The sequence below is a fragment of the Rhinopithecus roxellana genome, chromosome 2 (genome assembly GCF_007565055.1).
Source record: "Rhinopithecus roxellana isolate Shanxi Qingling chromosome 2, ASM756505v1, whole genome shotgun sequence".
NCBI lineage: Eukaryota > Metazoa > Chordata > Mammalia > Primates > Cercopithecidae > Rhinopithecus > Rhinopithecus roxellana.
The window spans coordinates 109402355-109423502 of record NC_044550.1 but is presented as its reverse complement, the minus strand read 5'-3'; the positions used below and the strand labels follow the sequence as shown (position 1 = coordinate 109423502).

Here is a 21148-nt window from a genome sequence, read left to right as displayed (position 1 = left end):
CCAATTAAACTCTTTCTGAAACTCTCAATGAACCTGTTGCTTTACTCTGTACATGATCAAAATTCCACATGTATCTTTTACTGCCTTTGGTGAATTGAGAGTCTTGTTTCCAAGCCAGGTAGGGGCGGAATGATCCCCCACAGCATGAACAGGCTATTCTACCTGCGAAGTGACTGCAGATGTAGAAATGAAGAGATCACGAAGGCACGATGACATAAATTGAGTGATCTTGTTTGAGTCTGTAAATGCCTTTACCTTTCTTAGAAGGCCGCTCCGATAGGGGCAGCATTCGGTAGACCCTGAAGGCATTGTTTCCTTTCTTTATGCTTTTATCCTTGACTTCTTCAATATCAGGCAAGGAATTCATGGCACATCTGAAATTCGCCTTCCATGTTTTGGGATCAGGTTTATCTACTCCTGGTTGATGCTTTCCTAACAAAATAGACAAAGATTAAGAAAAAGAGAGAAAACATTAGATACAGAAGAAGACATTTCTGGAAACACACTATTGCTGGTCAGGCAGTATGAGGAAACCTTTTCACTCCAGGCTATACCTCCAGTGACCAATCGTCCTGGTGTGCCTGGGGGTGAGAAGGTTCTGTGGATGTGGGAATTTTGTTTCTAAAACCTGAACAGTTCCAGGCAAACTGGGACAAGCTGGTCACCCTGGTTCTACTGAACAGCTTGAGGAAACTATAAATGCTGGAAGAATGGAGCACCAGCGTAAGAAAAATATAGAAGACTGAGAGGCTGCAAAGTCAACAGGTAGAGGGAACCTGAGTGCCTCTTTTTCATCTGACGCTCCAATAGAGTCCATTCCTGTAAATAGCTCCCTACGTAAATGTCGTAATAAATAAATGTATTTCTGACTACCTTTTGTGGGGGAGATAAATTTGATCAAAGTTTATAGCATCAGAACAAATGAGTTTCTATTCCCTGGTAACACCTAGGGAACTTCTTAGAATACCACATTTATAGGAAATTGAAGGACTAAGAGTCTATGAGATGAGGGGAGTATTACTTCTGATGGCTGTAGTTTGTACCCCATGTGTCCTGGATGTGCCTAGGGACAAGTTACAGGTTTTTCACAGCCATCTTCATGAGGTCATAAGCCAGGATATTTTACGTGTAATAAAAACAAAACTAAGCAAGAGTGCCTGCCTCTATAAATGCCGCAGGGAGGTTTAGTACCTGTATGGATTGCCCAGTTTCTAAAGAGTGGTGCATCTTTTTCCACATCCCACCCATGTCTAGCCGCATGCATCCAGGGGATCTGAAAAATCTTCTTTTCCTGAAGAAAAAAAAAAGGTAAAGAACAACTGCAGTCATGGGTTTTGACCCACCACTGCAAAAGGTTGTGAAGGTCTAGCCAGCAAGACTCCCCACCAAGCATCACTGAATGTGTTGACTGTTGACAAGAAAATCTACTGTAAACCAAACCCACTTCCCCCGCTGGATCCCAAATCCTGATAGCCTACCCCAAGTGACAGTCAGTCCCATGAAGTCTTGCAGAGCAGGAATGTTTTCCAAGGTCAAAGGTGATGATTTGGGATATGCTAGTGTGTTCCATTATTTGTGCCTCCTTTCTGTTTTTTAATTTTCTTTTTGGAGACAGAGTCTCGCTCTGTTGCCCAGGCTGGAGTGCAATGGCACAATATTGGCTCACTATAACCTCCATCTCCCGGGTTCAAGAGATTCTCCCACCTCAGCCTCCTGAGTAGCTAGGATTACTGGCATGCGTCACTACACCTGGTCAATTTTTGTATTTTTAGTAGAGACAGGGTTTCACCATGCTGGCCAGACTGGTCTCAAACTCCTGACCTCAAGTGATCTGCCTGCCTCAGGCTTCCAAACTGCTGGGATTACAGGTGTGAGCCACCACACCCGGCCCTGTGCCTCTTTTTATAAAACCACAGAAAAATGGCCACCTACTGAAACTTCCAATGCTTATTCTTATAATTTACTCTCATCATTTGGTAAATAGTAACTCTAGCTATCTTAGGTAAATTAAAAATGAGACAACTTTCCAAAACCCTTGATGCTGCTACAGAGAAGTCGGGTATATCTGGGCCACTGTCACAGAAACCGAGTATCTGCATTTGCTTATGCATCCAACAGAAATAGAAAGTAATGTTGGAATCCCTCTGGGTCCACTGCCTGCAGGAAATAGCAAGAAGTGCAAACAAAGAGGTAGAGGTTATGAGATGACACATTTTCTGGAGAAACATCTCTCAATACAATCCTTATATCAGACTATCTCTACATCTCTCTCAATGTAACTGAGGTTTGTAATTCAAAACTGCCTCAAGCAACCCTGAAAAACAAATGATTGGAAACCGGAAACGCATGGTTTACTAAGAAAGCTGTATTCTTAATGAAGCTACAGATGAGAAACCTGGCCCAAGCAGCTCCTGTGGCGGTAGCGGCAGGTACTAAGGTCCCACTGGCACTGTGCATCTGCCTACACGTCCACATGAACCTCAGTTTTGTTTTCCTCCTACAGCCTCCTGAGCGAGGTATATGTTATGATTTCCATTTTACAGCTGAGGAAACGAAGAAGCAGATTTTAACTATTTGGTCAAGGAACTTGCAGGGTAGTAAGTGTCTCAGTTCAAACCCCAGGTCATGCAACTCCATATACTATTACTTAATCACCCACTCATTATCTCCCAGCTTTTAGATTTGGAAGAGTCCCTGTCCTATGACAGACTGGTTGAGACCTGGATTCTGTGGATTAAAGCCCAGGAGACTGTACTCTTTTAAAGCTCTCAAGGCAGTTCTGATAATTGCCAGGTATGCAGGTCCCCGCACTAGACACTGAGGAAGGAGAGGAAATGTCAGCAGGGAGTTTCCACCTCTTCGGTCTCACACAGTGACACGCAGAAAGGGTCCAGCTGTCCCCAAAGAGACTCAGCACCTCTCCACTGAACCAATCACAAAGCCAGAACTAAGACTGTTTCAGAACATTGAAGAGTTTCCCAAAACCCATTAAAAGGAAAATTCTACCATCTTCTAAAAAGTCAGTTATTAAAGGAGAACTGAAAGTGAGAGACTTTTTCATAAATTCCTTGCTGTTCATTCTGCATCACCCACAGAGAGGGCTTCAGGTTAGCCAATTTCAGAAGGACAGTGATCAGAAAGGGGCTGAGTGACATTGGATGCTTTAATGTAGATGAAAATCGACAGCAAAATCACTTAATGCCGTTTATTGATGTTCACATGAAAATGAATACAAGTGAAAATTGATTGATTTCAGTGAAAGAACTTTTCCTGAAGTGCACGCCCAGAATCTAAAGCTTTATGCTTAAACACCAAGATTCTTAAGAATTTGCTGTTGCACTTTTTTCTAGATCAAAGGAGTTCTAGGGTGACACAATCTGAAATCTAACTTGCAAGACACAAAATTGATACTGATAAAGTAGATCTTTTTAAGCATCTGCACGCATGCATGCATACACATACACACACACGCAACCAAACCTAGTCCCACAGAAACCGCAAAAGTCATGCAACTACAAAAGCGCTGACCGAACCTAGCAATTACCCACTACGGATCCTCTTGAAATGTGTGACAGGCCTGAGTAGACTGGAAGAGTCTGGATGTTTGTCCCCTCGAAATGTTGCATTAAAATGTGATCGATAGTGTTGGAGGTGAGGCCTGGTGGGCAGTGTTTGGGTCATGGGGCAGGATCCCTCATGAATGGCTTGGTGTCGCTCTCGTGGTAATGAGTAAGCTCTTGCTCCATTAGCTCCTGTGAGAGCTGATTATTCAAAAGAGCCTGGCGCCTGCACCTTTCTCTCTTCCTCCCTCTCTTGCCATGTAATGCCCTTTGTCTCCCATCCTGAGGCCTTATCAGAGGCAGATGCCAAGGTCATGCTTCTTGTACAGCCTAGAACCCTGATCCAAAGAAACCTCTTTTCTTTATAAATTACCCAGCCCCAGGTTGTCCTTTATGGCAACACAAAACAGACTGACCCAGAGACATGTCTCCAAAACCAGATACACAAATAGCAAACGTTGGTGAGGATGTGGAGAAACTGGAATCCTCATACATTGCTGTGCGAATGCAAAACGGTGCAGCCAACCCTGGAGAAAAAGTTTGGCCATTCCTCAAGAAAGTGAAACACAGAATGACCTGATGACCCAGTAATTTTACACCCGGATATACACCCAAAGAATTCTAAGCCAACATTCAAATCAAAACTTATACACAAATGCTCATAGCAGCACTACTCACAAAAGCCAAAATATAGAAACCACCCGAGTGTCCACCAGCTGATGAATGGGCAAACAAAATGTGGTATAGCCATACAATGGAGTATTATCCAGCCACAAAAAGGAATAGAGTATTGACACATGCTACCACATGGATGAACCTTGAAAACATTATGCTGGGTGAAAGAAGCCAGACACAAAAGGCCAAATATTGAATGATTCCATTTACATGAAATATCCAGAAAAGGCAAATTCATAGAGACAGAGGAGATGAGTGGTTGCCACAAGCTAGCGGGGAGGGAAATGGGAAGTGACTGCTTAATGGATATAGCATTTCCTTTTGGAGGGATAAAACGTTCTGTAACTGGACAGTGGTGATGGCTGCATATTTTTTAAACTTACATGTCACTTTTAACTAGTTTTTCATAGTTCAGGAAAAAAAAGAAAAGACTAATAAACTTATCAGAAATATCTTTAAAATCGTATCACAGATTCTTTTCTTGAAGAAGACCATATGAAAAGGTAAGAGAAAGCAAGATTCATCTTAAAACTGAAAGAGATTCTGACCAGCAAACATTCTGGTCACAAGCTGTGTGTTCCATGGGACATGACGGTGTTGCTATGTGTGTGTAGACCCTATGACGTCAGTATGTGCCAGGTGTCCCATGTCCTGAGTGACCAGGCCTGCACATGTGGTGATGGTACACGCTGTGCATGGATAGACGCCCCGTGCCAGGGTCCTACGATTTATACGTGTGTGCAGAACTCTGCCCATCTGAAGGAAGGCAGGAGAGATGAGCGCTGCTTGACTTCAGAAAAGTATCTGAGATTATCTTGAGCAATGTAGAACAAAAATGTTCCTTGGCCCCACATGGAAACTAGTTCTGTTATCTCCTCTGTCTCTTCTTCCCCGCAGCATTTGCAAGATGTTCCAATGACTGTGCTATTTTTGTTTGGACTCCTTACCTGAGTCAGAGACAGCCTGATGTTTACACAAACACGAGTCTACTTTCAAAGTGAAAAAAAGGGAAAGGTCTGATGATTCCCCTGCCTTAGTGCATGGATCCAGGAGGATCTCCCACAGGAAATAAGAAATCAATAACCCCACCAGTGTTGGGGGTCACACGGAGCTGTGAGAGAAACCGGGACCCCGGATGTGGCTGTCTCCTTCCTTCCTCAAGAAATGGCCCAGGGAACCCCAAGCAAGCACATGGACAAACCCAAAACTAACCTGGTCTCAACAAGTCAATGGCAAGAAGGAAAAAAACAGAGGTTACTGCCCACAGTCAGCAGAGACTTAGAGTCACAAACACGAAACACAGCCTGTGGACAGTCTTTGAATTCTGATTTGAACAAATCAACTGTAACAAGATGATTTGGGAATACTCAAGGCATTTTGAACAGGAATGGAGCAGTGATGATACTCAACAGTATTAACTGTGTCCAATTAACAATGGTATATTGTGGATATATAAGAAAACGTCCTTATGTCTTACAATGTACACTGTCAGGGAGTTGCTTTAAAATACCACACAGATACACACAGATACACACACACACACACACACAAAGGCAAAATATTCATACATCTAGATGCAGGCATATGAAAATTTGCTATCTTTTTTTTTTTTTTTTTTGTCATTGGGCTACTCAAACATGCTATGCACATTTGCGAATACCCAGAACCAAAGGCAAATGGCCCCAGCCAAGGCCTCATTCATAAGCTGCTTCTAATGCACTTTTCCAAATGTCCTCGCTGTTCCTTCAGAGGAATCCAAGGGACCCATTCCATTCCCACCCTCCTTCAAACTTATTAAAAGCAGGTGCTGTGCTTTGAATATTTGCCCCCTATGAAACTTACACTGACATTTAGTCCCCAATGTGGCAGTACTGAGAGGTGAGGCCTTTAAGAGGTGATTGAGTCATGAGGGCCCTGCCCTCATGAATGGATTAATCCATTCAGGGATTAATGGATTAATGGGTTGTCATGGGGGTAGGATTGTGGCTTTTTAAGAGGAAGAGAGACCTGTGTTAGCACACACGTCCCCCGCACCAGGTGATATCCTGCACTGCCTCAGGACTCTGCAGAGGGTCCTCACCAGCAAAAAGGCCCTCAACCAGATGCAGCCCCTCAACCTTGGACTTTTCAGCCTCCATAACTGTAAGAAATAAATTCCTTGTCTTTATAAACTATCCAGAGTCAGGTATTCTGTTATAAGCAACAGGGAACAGACTAAGACAACAGGGGATGGAAACAAACTTAGAGCATTAACGAACCAACTCTTTCTCTCTTACTGAAAATGGAATAGGTTAAACGGACTTTCTGAGAGCCACGTGACAACTGCCAATCCAGTGTCCATAAAGCCATGTGACAACTGCCAATCCAGTGTCCATAAATCTGATGATCTTAACAGAACAAAAATACCACCAACGTTGCTCCCCTTCAAGACCACGACATTCATCTGCGTATTCCCAGAACAATTTTGACAGAGGGCCTCCCACTTACCAGGCACTAGGCCTGGCCCCGAGCACACAGACACGATAAAGACGGCCAAGGCACCAGTGTATGGGGCTTCCAGCCTGGAGCACTTCACGATAAACGTGAACACATCCGGAATGCCGACTGAAGCAGAAGTGAGTCCCACAGCCCCAGGGACAGTGTTTTCTAAGCGTCACAACAGTCTTCAGTGGCAAAAGAGATCTTGGAATGACCTCAAACCACTCAAAATATAAACAAGGATTTCCAGGCAGAATGCTTGTGAATGGGAGGGAAGAACATTAGGCTCTCAGTTAAGTATTTCTATGGACGGATGAATGCCAACAAGCCTAAGTTGGCGGAAACCTATAAAAAGATACCCTGTAGGAGTACAGGTATGGAGAGAAGAGACCCTGACCCCAGCCGAGGTCTGCAGTGACAGTGATGGCAGTGCCCATGTGCACGAGCAGCACACGTGCCCACTCTGGCTAGGCCTCAGCAGGATGCAGCTTGACAGGGCCTCGGGGCCATAGTGCAGGCCTTGGCCTCTGTGCCAGGGTGGTGCTGAGAGGCAGAACGGGCCGGCAGCCATGGGCACGCCCTTCTTCATCAGCCTGGCTCATGTCCAGCTCTAGCGGAGGAGCCCAGTGAGATGACACAGAGGTCTCCTTTCCTTCCATGCCTCGGGAAGAGAACTCTCCAGCCAAGAGTCAGATGAGTGACGCTCAGCAGGTAAGGGCTGCCTGAAAGGGACCAAGTGTTCACTTGCACAAAGAGAAATCCATTTGCCTTCTGGTCCTGTATCAGAAAAACATGGACATAATAGATGGAAGAGAAGGCATCTCAACCGAGAGTCCCAGTAAGGAGGTGACCCTTAGAGGGTGCATCAATCTCCTAAGACTGTCGTGAAAAATGACACAAAATGGGTGACTTAGAGCAGCAGAAATGTATTCCGTCACAGTCCTGAAGGCCAGAAGTCCAAAATCAAGGTGTCTGCAGGGCTCACTCCTTTTATTTATTTATTTATTCATTTATTTATTTTTGAGACGGAGTCTTGCTCTGTTGCCCAGGTTGGAATGCAGTGGTGCAATCTCAGCTCACTGCAACCTCAACCTCCTGGGTTCAAGCGATTCTTTTGCCTCAGACTCCCAAGTAGCTGGGATTATATGCACCCCCTACCACACCCAGCTAATTTTTGTGTTTGTAGAGATGGAGTTTCACCATGTCGGCCAGGCTGGTCTCAAACTCCTGATCTCAAGTGATCTGCCCACCTCGGCCTCCCAAAGTGCTGGGATTACAGGCGTGAGCCACCATGCCCAGCCAGGGCTCACTCCTTTCAAAGGCTCTGGGAAGATTCCTTCCTCGCCTCTTCTTGGAGTCCTTCGGCTGTGGCTGCCTATTTCCAGTCTCTGCCTCAGTCCTCACACGCCCCTCTCCTCTGTGTGTGCCTTCTCCTCTTCTGTGTGTTATAAAGGCACTCCTCATTGGAGTTAGGGCCCACCCAGAAAACCCAGGATGATCTCATGTCAGGGTCCTTCACTCTATCTGCAAAAACCCTTTTTCCAAATGAGGTGACATCCACAGGTTCTGGGGGTGAGGATGTGGACATATCTTCTCGGGGAGCCACAGTTCCACCCACTACCGCACCATGAAGGGACTAATGGTTAGTCTAAACCAATCACAGAGGTCAACATACCAGGCACTGCTCAACACGATTGGTGTGAGACACTCTCTGTTCTCCACTGCATCAAGCCAACCAAAACTGGTGCAGGTATTTTTAAAAAAGGAAAAGCAAAACCAGACAACTTACTTCTCTTTAGAACACAGGAGCATATGCTTTCCTCTTCCACTCCACATCAAACAGTGATGCTACCTGTTCCTCAAAACAGAGTCCTACCTAACCTCTCTGTGCCTCGGTTTCCTTGTCTGTAAAATGGAAAATATTAACTGTACCTACCCCACGGTGGCAGAGGTTGAGTTAATGCATGTAGCTTGCTTAGAAGGGTGCCTGGCAAACAGTAAGTGCTGAGTACTCGTCAGCTTTCATTTAGTGTCATTTGCTACCCTGGCTCTCCAGCTCCCCTTTACTCTGGTCCCCACTTCCTTATACCTCCATGGCACCCCTGCTAACTGAGCTGACCAAGGAGCACCTCCATTTCTTGTTTGTTTCTTTGGAAGAAGCTGATTACATATGTAAATCTAAAACACTATAGATAGAGCAACTCTAGAAAAATACATTGTTTGTGTTAAGACCTTGAGATATGTGACAGGTCACAGGGAATAAGCATATGTTTTCTTCATTTCTATTTACTTAGTGCCCCACCTTGTTTCAGAAAGGCTCAAATAGAGCTATTCAACACAGTAACATTAAATTCAAAATAAGGCTGGGCACTGTGGCTCTTGCCTGTAATCCCAGCACTTTGGAAGGCCAAGGCGGGGCAGATCACTTGAGTCCTGGAGTTCCAGACCAGTCTGGGCAACATAGTGAAACCCCATCTCTCCAAAAAAAAATACAAAAATTATCCAGGAGTGCACCTGTGGTCCCAGCTACTTGGGAGACAAAGATGGGAGGACTGCTTGAGCCCGGAGGCAGAGGTTACAGTGAGCTGAGATCGTTCCACTGCACTCCAGCCTAGGCGACAGACCTTTAGACCTTGTCTAAAGAAAAAAAAAAAATCAAAATAAGTGGATAGAAGGAAAAGGGCAAAAAGAAATAAGATTTAAAAGATATCTGAAAAGACCTAATAAGGCCAGGAATGATATTAGTTAAAAAAAATTATACTGCAATATCCTGTTTACTTGTTGGAAGCAAGCTACAAACTGCAATCTGGCTCTAAGCTCTTGCACCTGATACAAAGATAAAGCCTGGCCAGCTAAATTATTCATTGTGTCCTTAAGATTAAAAAAGAAAAGGGGAGGCAGTGGAGAAGAGGAAAAAGGCATTTACTCAGAACTGTTCCTGGCAGGAGAGGAACTTCTCTCCTGGGCCTCCTTAAAGAAGGTATGATATATATTTAGTTGCTTTTCTAGATTATATAGTTCTAGAAGTTTTTCATTTTTACCTACATTATCTCTTTCTGATTCACCCCTAATAGCTAGGATCAATTAAATTAAGCGTTTTTAGGTTAGCAAAGTAAGGGAGTGTTTGTGCATGGAAGGGGCAGGTTGTAAATGACTGGCTGCTTTCTTAGGAAAGGTGGGCACACAGATAGGGCTTCATTTCATTAAGAGGTAAAAAGAAGGCTTTTTCTTAAAGACAAAAACAAGCTTTCTTTAAATAGAGAACATGGAAAAGGAAATGCTCCATTCCTAATATAAAATCCTGGAGCTCCCATGTCCTCTAGTCCTAAAAGGCCAGGAGAAGCAAAAACAGGAATTTGGAGAAGGAAGAGGGTAACAATCTTCAAAGAACAACATAGCAAGGAGCTTTCCATAGGCAGTCAGCCAAGACAGCAAAGGTGAGCAGACACTGGAGACTCCAGGCTGAGGCTATAGTCGGAGAGGATACAAATTCTTTTGCGACCGGGTTCAGTGGCTCATGCCTGTAATCCCCACACTTTGGGAGGCTGAGGTGGGAGGATCACTTCAGCCCACGAGTTCAAGACCATCCTGGGCAACATGGTGAGACCTCAGCTCTACAAAAAATAAATACAAAAATCAGCCAGGTGTGGTGGCATTTACCTGTAGTTCCAGCTACTCTGGAGGCTGAGGTGGGAGGATGACTCGAACCCAAGAGGTCGAGGCTGCAGTGAGTCGCGATTGCACCACTGCACTCCAGCATGGGCAATATAGTGAGACCCTGTCTCTAAAAGAAAAAAAGCCTTTGAGATGGTAACTTGATGTTTTATGATCATTTCGCGTTGGCTGTTTTTTGTCATGAATGAGTCTAAGATTTTGAATACAAACAATTTTACTTTCGGCAGTCTGCTTGGACGTGTTTCAGCCAGGACCTCTCTCACGCATACACCCACTCTGATCCACTCACCTTGTTAAGCCACTTGAGCCCTGGGATCGTGTTGGAGTTTATCTGCTCCTCCAGCCACGGGCGCATGCGCATCCTTTCCACCGGCATGGTGCCCTTGCGGGAGAGAAACACAGCGTCAGGCGTTGGTGCCACTCAACGTAGTGTCTGCGCTGCAGAGTTCTACACCCCGCCTGACCCTCTCCTTCTCTCCTTTCCTGCGGGTGGGGACTGGGGAACTGGGGGGTTGGTGTACTCAGGGGCTGTGTCCTAGAGCCACCTGTGCAAGCCCAGCCCTCGTGCTGGCCAGGAGGCTGTCTGGGGACGCAGGATGGTCCAGGCCTGCCCTCCACTGGGAAGTCCTATGGACACTGGAGACGAGGACCGGCACTCCTCCCTGGGACTCTGCCTAGAGGGGCTTTATCCCCACTACCCTGGCTGTATTTTGAGGCTTCAGTTGCTTGGAGGCCCCAATGCCTTTGGGGATTGTCCTTCCAAGAGCCAGAGGTGGGCAGAGCAAAGCAGTTGTGGGAAAGCACTGATAGTCAAGCCATTCCTTTTGAGAATCTGGGTTATACAAACGCTTTCAACCCCCAATATTAACATTTAAAGCTCGAAAGGAATCAGTTAATTTGGCTTTTCCAAAGTTTTCCACCAACTACCCGTCCCTCCCGACTTTACTTCCAGAGCCCCTGGCACCCTGCACAAGTATCTCCTTTGCTTTTGCTTTTACCTGAGTGCAATCTCTCACCCAAGTGTCTTTCTTCAATGCCAGCCTCCCCTCTGACTTGACATCACCCCCTTTTCCTTTAACTTACTTTCCCTTTGAAAATCATTTTCCCTAGTCTGACCACCATTCCTCCGCCAGTCCACACAATGCCTCCCGCTGCTTCCAGATGCCTTTCTGAGATGGACTTCCCCTTATCCATCGGAATAGATCCAGAGGGGAATCGCTAACAAAGTACCTTGCACACTGTCCCCCACCCATCTTCACCCTATCTATGCCTGCATTTACTTCTAATCTGGGGTCCAAAAGCAAAGACGGTTCCGGTGCACGCCTCCATTCTATAGGACCTCACAGACAGTGTGACACTGTAATCCTCTTCTCAATCCTGATGCGTCCCTTCCTTCTTTGGTTCATTTCCTCCAAAACTGAGTTCGGAAAATTCTATTCATTGGCATTTGGGCTGATGTCTCAATTACTCTCCTTTCCAGCTTGCCACGAACTTCCTCTCTCCTCTATTCCCTGTGCCCTGAACATGCCAGAGTTACAAGCATCCTTCCATGACCTGCCCGGGCCTCACTGGGCCTGCAGGAGTCCACAGCCTTTTCCTTCCTTGTACGCCTCCCGCAGTCAGGCCCACTGAATGCTGCAGACACCTCCTGCTCCGTGCTCATCCCATGCCCTCTGCTCTTCATTCCCTGGCCTTGCAGGTCCTTATCCGCCCTCTAAGACCCGGCCTCCTCCTCCACAAGGGCTTCACAGACCACTCCCGCCTAAAGCAGTCCCTCTGCCTCCAGCTCCTATGATACTCACTAACCGTACACTGCTCCTCTGAAAAATCAAACATTGCTTTAGGGAAGTTGTTTTAAGTGAAGTCTTTCATCTTATCCCTTGCTTTACCTATACGCTTCTCAGCCGTGTACACTCCACTCTCTTTTCCTAACCAAATTTAAGTTCTACATAGGAAGAGCATCACCTTCTTTTGTTCTGGAGGCTGGGTCTCACTCTGTCACCCGATGGGAGTGCAGTGGCATGATCACGGCTCACTGCAGCCTCAACCGCCTGGGTTCAAGCAATTTTCCCACCTCAGCCTCCTGAGTAGCTGGGACCACAGGTGTGAGCCACCAGGCCCAGCTAATTATTTTTAAATTTTTGTAGAGATGGGGTCTTAACTCCTGGGCTCAAGCAATTCTCCCACCTTGGCCTCCCAAAGTGCTGAGATTACAGATGTGAGCTCCCATGTTCCGCCCTCCTCTAGGTCTTTCACTAGTCCTACAAAGCCCAAATGCTGCCTTCCACACAGGGAACGCTCACTACAAGGCCCAGGCCAGCTCTGAAGATCGCTCTGACAGCCTAGGTGAGGTGCCGTCAGAGGTTGGCCTCATCCACTCATATGCAGGCTCCAGCCAGCAATCTTTGAGACACAAACAGGAACCTCAGAGCTATTTCACAAGGACATGGAATGGCCGCAAGGAGTTGCAGATACTGCTGCTCTTGGTCTCATCCATTCATTTGTTCCATTCATTCATTTGTTCACTCACTCATTCAGAGATCATGTATTGAGAATGATGCTCCAGGAACGGGGAAAGACGACATTCCCTATCGTCTAGGAACTCCCGATCTAACAGGACACTGGAAAGAAGGGAGGTACCATGCTCCACGAAGACTCCTGGGTACAAGAAGATAAAGAGTTTCAGAAAAGTCTGGGGAGCACTGGGGAAAGCTGTGCACAGAGGAGTGCACTGGCGACCCCTCAGAGGCTCACCCTGCAAGAGCTCTGCCCACCAGGGTGGTGACTGCCAGCCCAGCCTGATCCTCCCTCTGGAAAAGACCTCAAGACACAGATTGGAGACCACTAAATCCAGAGCAGTCAAGAAAGTAGAGGGAAGAGCGAGGGAAGAGTAGTTACAGGATAGGGGTAGGTACAGTGGTCATGAGTAGAGAGCAACAGATGCCAGTTCTCCTGACAGCCTGATGTGCAGAAGCGCTGTGTGTGGTCCCTGGCACTGCAGCTGAGCCTGAGCCTAGCAATATGGAAACATGAGCAGAGTGTGGAAGTGGCCCTGCTTCCAGCTAGTACTCAGAATAATATCATATTTCCTCCATTATCTTTCTTACAAATAACCTAGTTGGGCGGGGGAGGAAGTCCCATCTGAAATAGTTCAAAAAGCCATATGGTATGGTTCCTCTCAGGTGCCCCCACCAGCCCATGGTGGTTCCTGTTCTCATGTTAGTGATGGCTTTCAAAGTTCACACAGACGAGAATCTTTCTGAAAGACAATGAAGATCAGTTTGAAATGGAAACAGTAGTTGAAAAGTCAATTGTCAGGTAAAGCAAAGCACCAATACAAAAAAACCCAACTTTCTGTCTTTAAAACTAAAGCCTGTGTGTGAAGACACATTCGATCCACGCTGTTCGCAGATTCTGTATCTGTGAATTTGCCTACTCACTAAAACATCTCCGCAACCCCCAAATCAATACTTGGTGCGTCTGTGGTCACTCGTGGACGTGTGCTGAATTCAAGTCGTCTGACGCACGTGTTCCCAGCTGAGGCTGGACAAGGCCACACTCTGCCTTCCTGCTCTTGCTCTCCTATGGCAAACAAGTATCCTTTTCACAGGCTATGGAGTGTGACATTTTGCATCCTTGTGCTTTTTGTTGCTCAGGCATTGTGCCGAAGTGCCTTCCCGGGTTCCTAAGAACCAGAAGGCTATGATACGCCTTACAGGGAAAATACGTATATTAGATAAGCTTTGCTCAGGCATGCATTGTAGTGCTGTGAGTTCAATGCTAATCAATCAACAGTAAATGCTACAGAGGGTATCTTCAAACAGAAACACGTAAGACAAGGTTATATACAATGATCAGCTGACAAAATATTGTGACCAGTAGCTCGCAGGAACCGGATGTCCTCATAAGAAGAGGGAAGTGTGGAAACGGATACACAGAAGAATGCCGCCTGAAGACACAGACACAGGGAGCATGGGCACAGGAAGCCAAAGGCAGAGACTGCAGTGAGGCTGCTGCAGCCCGCCAGGCCTGGAAGCTCAAACGGGCAAGGAAGGGTTCTCCCCGAGAGGCGTGAGGCAGAGCAGGGCCCTACTGACGCCTTCATCTGAGACTTCCGGCCTCCAGAATTGTGACGGAATACATTTCTGTTGTGTGAAAACCATCTGTTATGGCAGCCCTGAGCAACTAACAGAGAAGGGAGAGCTGCAAAGGCCCTGAGGCAAGGGGCCCCTGTGGACGGCAGTCAGTGGCAGGGAGGGCCCAGAGACCCAGCTCACCCAGAAGACCATGCCTAGGATTTTGGTCATGACCATGATCTAAGACTGAAGAGGAAACCGAAGGATTTTAGCAAAAGAATGATAGGGTCAGTTTGGCCAGTAGTAAAGGGAAGAGCTGACTGTCAAATCCAGATCAGTGCTTCACCAACTTGAATGCACACAGGAATCCCAAGTCAGTGGATTCTAGGCAACCCCTGTGGTCTGCATCTCTGACAAGCCCCCAGGTCCTTGGGTCACACTCTGAAAGCAGAGCTCTAGAGTCCCCTTATTTTCCATGCTTAATGGCCTGGATCTCCCATGCTCCTGCCGTGTGGTTATTTTGGCTATTCTGATAGAGTCCTCCGCTGGTCAGCATGCCAGGCTTGTCATCCACCAGCTGGGTCCACTCCTCACTTACGCAGTGTGCCTGTCTAGTAAGGATGCAGCTGTGCCCAACCTCAAGCTTATTGGAAAAGTTCATAATCTTAAATCAGGACTGTTATTAAGTATAAGTAACTTTTAGAAAAGGCAAAAAATCAAACAAGTATTTTATCAGAGTAAAAAAAAAAAACACTTAAAAAGGTCTATACTTATTTCAGGTTTTGTTTGTGTTTGTTTGTTTGTTTGTAGCTAGGACATCTCCAATGAGACACAATGAAAAGCTCACCCAGTCACATGAAGGCCCTTCTCCTTTCTGACTTGATTTTTTCTCCCCGACTCATCCCCCACCCTAGGAAGGTAGTGCATTACCAGTGTGCTTGGCATGCGAGAGGGTATAAAGGTTGCCATTTGACATAGGTTTCTCTAGACTAGCAGAGGGTGAGCATACATCTTTACTTCTGTGAAAAACAGCAAAGGCAGAATCTACCTCAAGCCTAGCACCAGAAATGGATCATTTAGTTGGACACTAAAAATAGATTAATTATGCTTCCAGAGATTAAAAGACTGAGATGACAGGCACAGAGGATCAGGGGACTGAGGACTGGAAAGCAAGATGCTTACTCGGTATGTATCATGTAGCTTCCATTACTGAAAGTCAGGGTGACGTGCTGGTCTTTCTGTAAGGCAAGCCTCCCACAGGCACTAACAGCCAGGCCATGTGAACCTCGAACAGAGTTAGAGCAGGCAGGTAACTCAGTGGAGATGACACAGAGCGGCTATGTTTGTCTAAGAACAAAATGCACAGAAGTCAGGACAGTTGTGCCGCGGCCCTGACTCTGCCATTGCTGGTGTGTGTCCCTGGGCATTAATCACTCCATCTTTCTGGTCCACACTTTGATCATCTAGAAAAGTGGGACGTTTTAAACAGATGATTCCTGGGGTTATCCGTGATACGATGAATCATAATTTGATTTTTTTTTGTAAGCTTCTCTTCTTGTACATCAGATTGTTTTTAGAAGTAAAATGCTAAAATTTTATGGTTCTACAAACCTAATATATGAGCAACCTGTACTTCAAAGTAAGTAAAAGAGTTGAAGCATCTACCCTGGAGTCTGACGAAAGGCACTGTGTAAAATCACCTATCATTACACCTTTGAGATTTGAGGTTAGGACTGGTTTCAAAACCGTGCCATCTGGCCATAAGTCAATTCAGCCCACGGTGGGTACTGAGAATATCACTGGTGCCAAGCCTGCTATATAAGGCTTACAAGCTATTCATTGTGATTCGTAAGTCACGAATGATCCTCCATGAAGCTGACAGTACTATGGCCATGATTAGTGCTGTCAACAATGAGGTTGAATTTTCACCCAAATAACTGAATTTTGGTTCTTGGAATAGTAAGAGCAACGGTGACCATTTACAGAGCACTTAACTATGTGCTAGGCATTAAAACTAGGGTTTTCTTGCTAGACGTGGTGGGACACTCCTGTCGTTTCAGCTACTTGGGAGTCTGAGGTGGGACAGTCACTGGAACCCAGGAGTTGGAGGCTGCGGTGAGCCGTGATCACACCACCGCATTCCAGCCTGGGTGGCAGAAAGAGCCCCTCCCTCTCTAAAAATAAAAAATAAAAAACCTAGGGTTTTCTACAAGTTTTGTCATTTAACCCTTACAACCCTAAGACGTAGGGACTTTACCATCCTTTACTACCTGCTAGTAAGTGGAGAGCCGAGACTCTCATTTAAATTCAGGCCTAACATGAAAAGCTCAGGCTTATCCACTCTAACCTCTGCCTTCATCTTACTTTAGAAAGCACTGAGTTATGATGACCTCTTAATTGTTCTACTTGCTGAGACTTTCCAAACTCCTCTCTGTCTTGCATACCACTGACAGTCATCTTCCTAAAATACCATTTAATCATGTTAATTCTCTGTTCCAGAGACTTCTAAATGTGCCTGCTGGACTTAAGATAACAAATTCCTTAGCTGAGACGGGGGTGGTGCTTCTGGTAATGATGCAATAGGTAAATCAGACCTGACTCCCAGGCTGAATAACTAAGAAACATGGACAAAATATATTTTTAAAATCCACTTACATGCATCAGAGAGCTACCAAGGTAGTTAAAAATTAGGGGGGCAAATTCTGGGAGAAAAAGAAGCCCAGGACGGTGAACCTGACATTCAGGGCTGCTGTCATCCTAGCGCAGGGACAGTTGCTCATTTCTGAAGAGGAGGCTGCGGGGCTTTGAAAGTGAGCAGAGCGTTTGACACACTCAGGTGACTAAGGAGACAAAAATCGAAGACAGGACCCAGCTAGGAAAAGGGGTTCCTGGAAACACCCCCACAAGCTTTGTAAGTAATACAACTAAGTAGAAATAAACTAATATCAAAGGCTGAAGCCCAGTTTTGAATCATCTCAATCCCTGACCAAATGAAAATGACCTGGAACTACCAACAATAAATATAAATCAAATCTTGAGGAACATAACATTATCCTAGGATTCATATTATCTCTGGAGCTTTTCTTTTTCTTTTTCGTTTTTGAGACAGAGTCTCGCTCTGTCGCCAGGCTGGAGTGCAGTGGCTCGATCTCAGCTCACTGCAACCTCTGCCTCCCGGGTTCAAGCAACTCTCCTGCCTCAGCCTCCGGAGTAGCTGGGACTACAGGCGCCCCCCACCACGCCTGGCTAATTTTTGTATTTTTAGTAGAGACAGAGTTTCACCATGTTAGCCAGGATGATCTCAATCTCTTGACCTCGTGATCTGCCCACTTTGGCCTCCCAAAGTGCTGGGATTACAGGCGTGAGGCACCGTGCCCGGCCACGGAACGCCTTTTCTTGGTACCCAGTCACCCAGTGGATCAGCAAAAATTCATTAAACACACATTGTCACAAGGAACTGTGCTGAGTGCTATGGGGGATTCAAAGATGGGTAAGACATGATCACTACCCTCAAGGAACAAATAAGTTAACTAAGGATATGAGAGATAAATCACATAAAGCTAACTAATAATCCTATAATTATAATAATAAAAGACTATGCAATAAAGATCAGAAGGTAATGTATTATTAATTGCCAACTAAGTTAGTTAGTTCATAAGGAATACATAAATCATTGTTAAATGGGCTTGTAAGAGAAAGCTTTATGGTAAGGGAAAGCTTTATGACAAAGGAAGACCTTAATGGATGGGGAGGTGCTGTCTAGGCAGGGAGAAGGTGGCAGGCAAGCCGGGGGAGGTAAAAGGTTGGTATTGGTGGCCAAAGCAGGACTGAAGATGTGTTTGCTGATGTGAGCAGAGCAACTGTCTTATGAACCAACATGGGTGTCTTCATAAGAGTCACTGGTGTGTGAGAAGCAAGTGCTGGGTATTTCACATCAGTCATTTTTAACTCTCATAACAGCTCTAACCAGTTAAATACTAGTATCCCCATTTTATTTTTCCATTTTATTTTTGAGACAGGGTCTCACTCTGTCACCCACACGAGAGTGTAGTGGTGCAATCCTGGCTCGCTGCAGTCTTGACTTCCTGGGCTCAAGAGATCCTCTCACCTCAGTCTCTTAAGTACCCAGGACTACAGGTGCATCCACCATGCCCAGCTAATTTTTTGTTTTTGTTTTTGTGTTTTGAGATGGAGTCTCGCTCTGTCACCCAGGCTAGAGTATAGTGGTGCAATCTCGGCTCACTGCAACCTCTGCCTCCCGGGTTCAAGCAATTCTCCTACCTCAGCCTCCTGAGTAGCTGAGATTACAGGCATGCACCACCACGTCCAGCTAATGTTTTTGTATTTTTAGTTGAGATGGGTTTTCACCATGTTCGTGAAGCTGGTTTTGAACTCCTGACCTGATGATCCACCTGCCTTGGCCTCCCAAAGTCCTGGGATTAAAGGCGTGAGCCACTGCGCCTGGCCTAATTTTTAAAATACTTTTGTAGAAACAGGGGTTTCACTACCTATGTTGCGCGAGGTGGTTCAAACTCCTGGCCTCAAGCGATCCTCCTACTTCAACCTCCCAAAGTGCTAAGGTTAAAGGCATAAGCTACCGTGCCCAGTCTATTATCCTCATTTTAGAGATGAGGAAAAGCATAACGAAAAAGGCAGTCCCCCCAAAAAATAAGAAGAAAGAAAGAAAAGAAAATGTCCAAGACACCCACGCCTCTAGACTAGGAGCCAGGATTTGAACCTCAGGAGGGTCTCGGATGCCCAGCTAGAGTCTGAGCTTGTTTACGCAGGCTGCTGACAACTTCTGAGTGCATGACTTGGGAAAAACCATGCTTCAGTTTCATGAGCCATCCAGCACTCTATCCAGAGCCAAATGGAGGGAAGGAGGGGAGCTAGAAACTACTGCTCCACGTCAGGACAATGACTATGGAAATGTACAAAAAAAAAAAAAAACACGCGATGACGCGCGCATAGGAATCTAACAGCAGTGTTTAGTACTAATTTTTCCTGGGCACACAACAGTCTTTTCCCAAATGCAAGTTCCTCCTGCAAGTTCCTCACATTGACTTCTGCGTGCTTTTTCAGCAAAAGTAAGAATTTCCATGAAAGTTATGTAAATTGAGAGAAAGCTGGAGTTAGAAATTGAACACCACCATCGTCATCCCCATCATTAATACCATTCCAGCCCTTACTAGGAGGCTGACCCTCAGCCCAAATGCCTTTCATGCATTATTTCATTTAATCTTCCAACAAGCTACATAAGGCAGAGTAGCTACTCTCCATTCTACAGATGAGGAAATGAAGCTACTTACAAAGCTCCACTTACAGCCAGTAAGTGGTAAAGCAAACATTCAAATCCAGATCCGTCTGACTTCAAAGAATATGCCAGAAACCTCTAGACCAGTGCTTTGCAAGTCTCTGCTAACAACCCATCAGAGGGTCATGGGATCGTTTATTGCATTAAGATCAGCACTTTTAATTTAATTTTAATTTACAATATAAGAGAATGGAAAATGAGGGAGCACCCCAAACAAAGTGAAGTAAGCATTGTTTTACGAAACGTTTGCTTCCATTTAATGTCACATCACATTATATTATACTGGTCCTGGGGTCAAAGGGGTATAAAAACATTGAAGCAGGCTGGACTGCCTCCTGAGGGTGTGTGTGCATGTGTGTGTAAGCACGTGGATGGCGCAGACAGGGAGGGGACGCTGTGGGAAGTAGAATGCAGGAAAACAGGATATGTGAAAACAAGAGAAGCAGACCCTAAGAGCTGTACTGAGTGCTAAGAGGTAGAAATAAAACGTACGAGAACTTCATGGCATGAAAATAGCATGTTCAGAGCAAAGATAATAGGACCTGTATATTAGAGAGGTGGCCTGAGACCTTCCTATATGGCCATGCTTAATCCTGCTCTGCCTGTGACTTTCAAATCACTCTCCGGACTCTGATACGGACCCTGAAGGCTGAAGTCAGCCATTGCCAGTCCTGAAATCAGAAGGACGTTTAACGTTTGGATGGAGGGCCAGATACAGAAAAAAGCATGCCTCTCAGTATACATATTATCTGCACCAACGCAAAACTGATTTTATAAGTTTTGTTGAACTTTAGAAAGTCATAGATTCATTTAAGAATGAGAGTCTCCAGCCAGTCTCCCTCAGGAGGTTTTAAGCAATTCAACCATGAATTTCCTACTATGTAGATTTCTCAGGATGAATGATGGGGCAGGACTGCTCTCCAAATACATCATAACCCACCTTTATTCTTTTCTGTTCTGTTCATACCACTAGCCCAAAACTGTCTTGCAACGCTATCACCTTAAAACTTTAAAAAAAAAAAAAAAAAAAAAAGGTGGGGGAGGGGACAAATAGGTCCCTGGCCCCACTCTAATGAAATAAGAACCGGGATTTTTTTTTATTATCCTAGAGTAATTTTGATAAGCAATTCACTGTTATTTAGTATCCATTAACCCAATGGACTTCCAGATTCCAGATGTTTAATAAACATCTCTAGCTGAGTCATGGGAAAACAGGAGGCCAGTGGTGAATAGATTTCATCATTAATGAAATATAAATGTATATGAAATTAAAAGTCTAAAATGCTTTTAAATACCACAAAACTAGTTTTCCAGGCTGAAAATCATCCAGATCATAGTTTTACATATTTGCCATTCTATGCACAATTTTC

General features: G+C 45.3%; 1 protein-coding gene and 1 non-coding gene across 6 annotated transcripts in view; one reads left to right on the top strand and one right to left on the bottom strand.

The window, feature by feature from the left end:
• The window catches only part of IRF2 (interferon regulatory factor 2), an 87656-nt gene that overhangs the window by 30409 nt on the left and 36099 nt on the right, over positions 1-21148 (bottom strand). For all 5 annotated transcript variants that reach the window (XM_030918813.1, XM_010377922.2, XM_010377923.2 and 2 more), the window contains 3 exons: positions 10678-10770; positions 1192-1291; positions 256-432 (listed from right to left, as the gene is read on the bottom strand). In XM_030918813.1, the coding sequence (XP_030774673.1) occupies positions 256-432; positions 1192-1291; positions 10678-10764 (364 nt within the window). In that variant the 5' untranslated portion in view covers positions 10765-10770. The remainder of the gene's footprint in view (positions 1-255; positions 433-1191; positions 1292-10677; positions 10771-21148) is intronic.
• On the top strand, positions 13603-13686 carry LOC115896234. Its single transcript, XR_004056146.1, has one exon. It is a non-coding gene; the product is annotated as a small nucleolar RNA SNORD79 (small nucleolar RNA).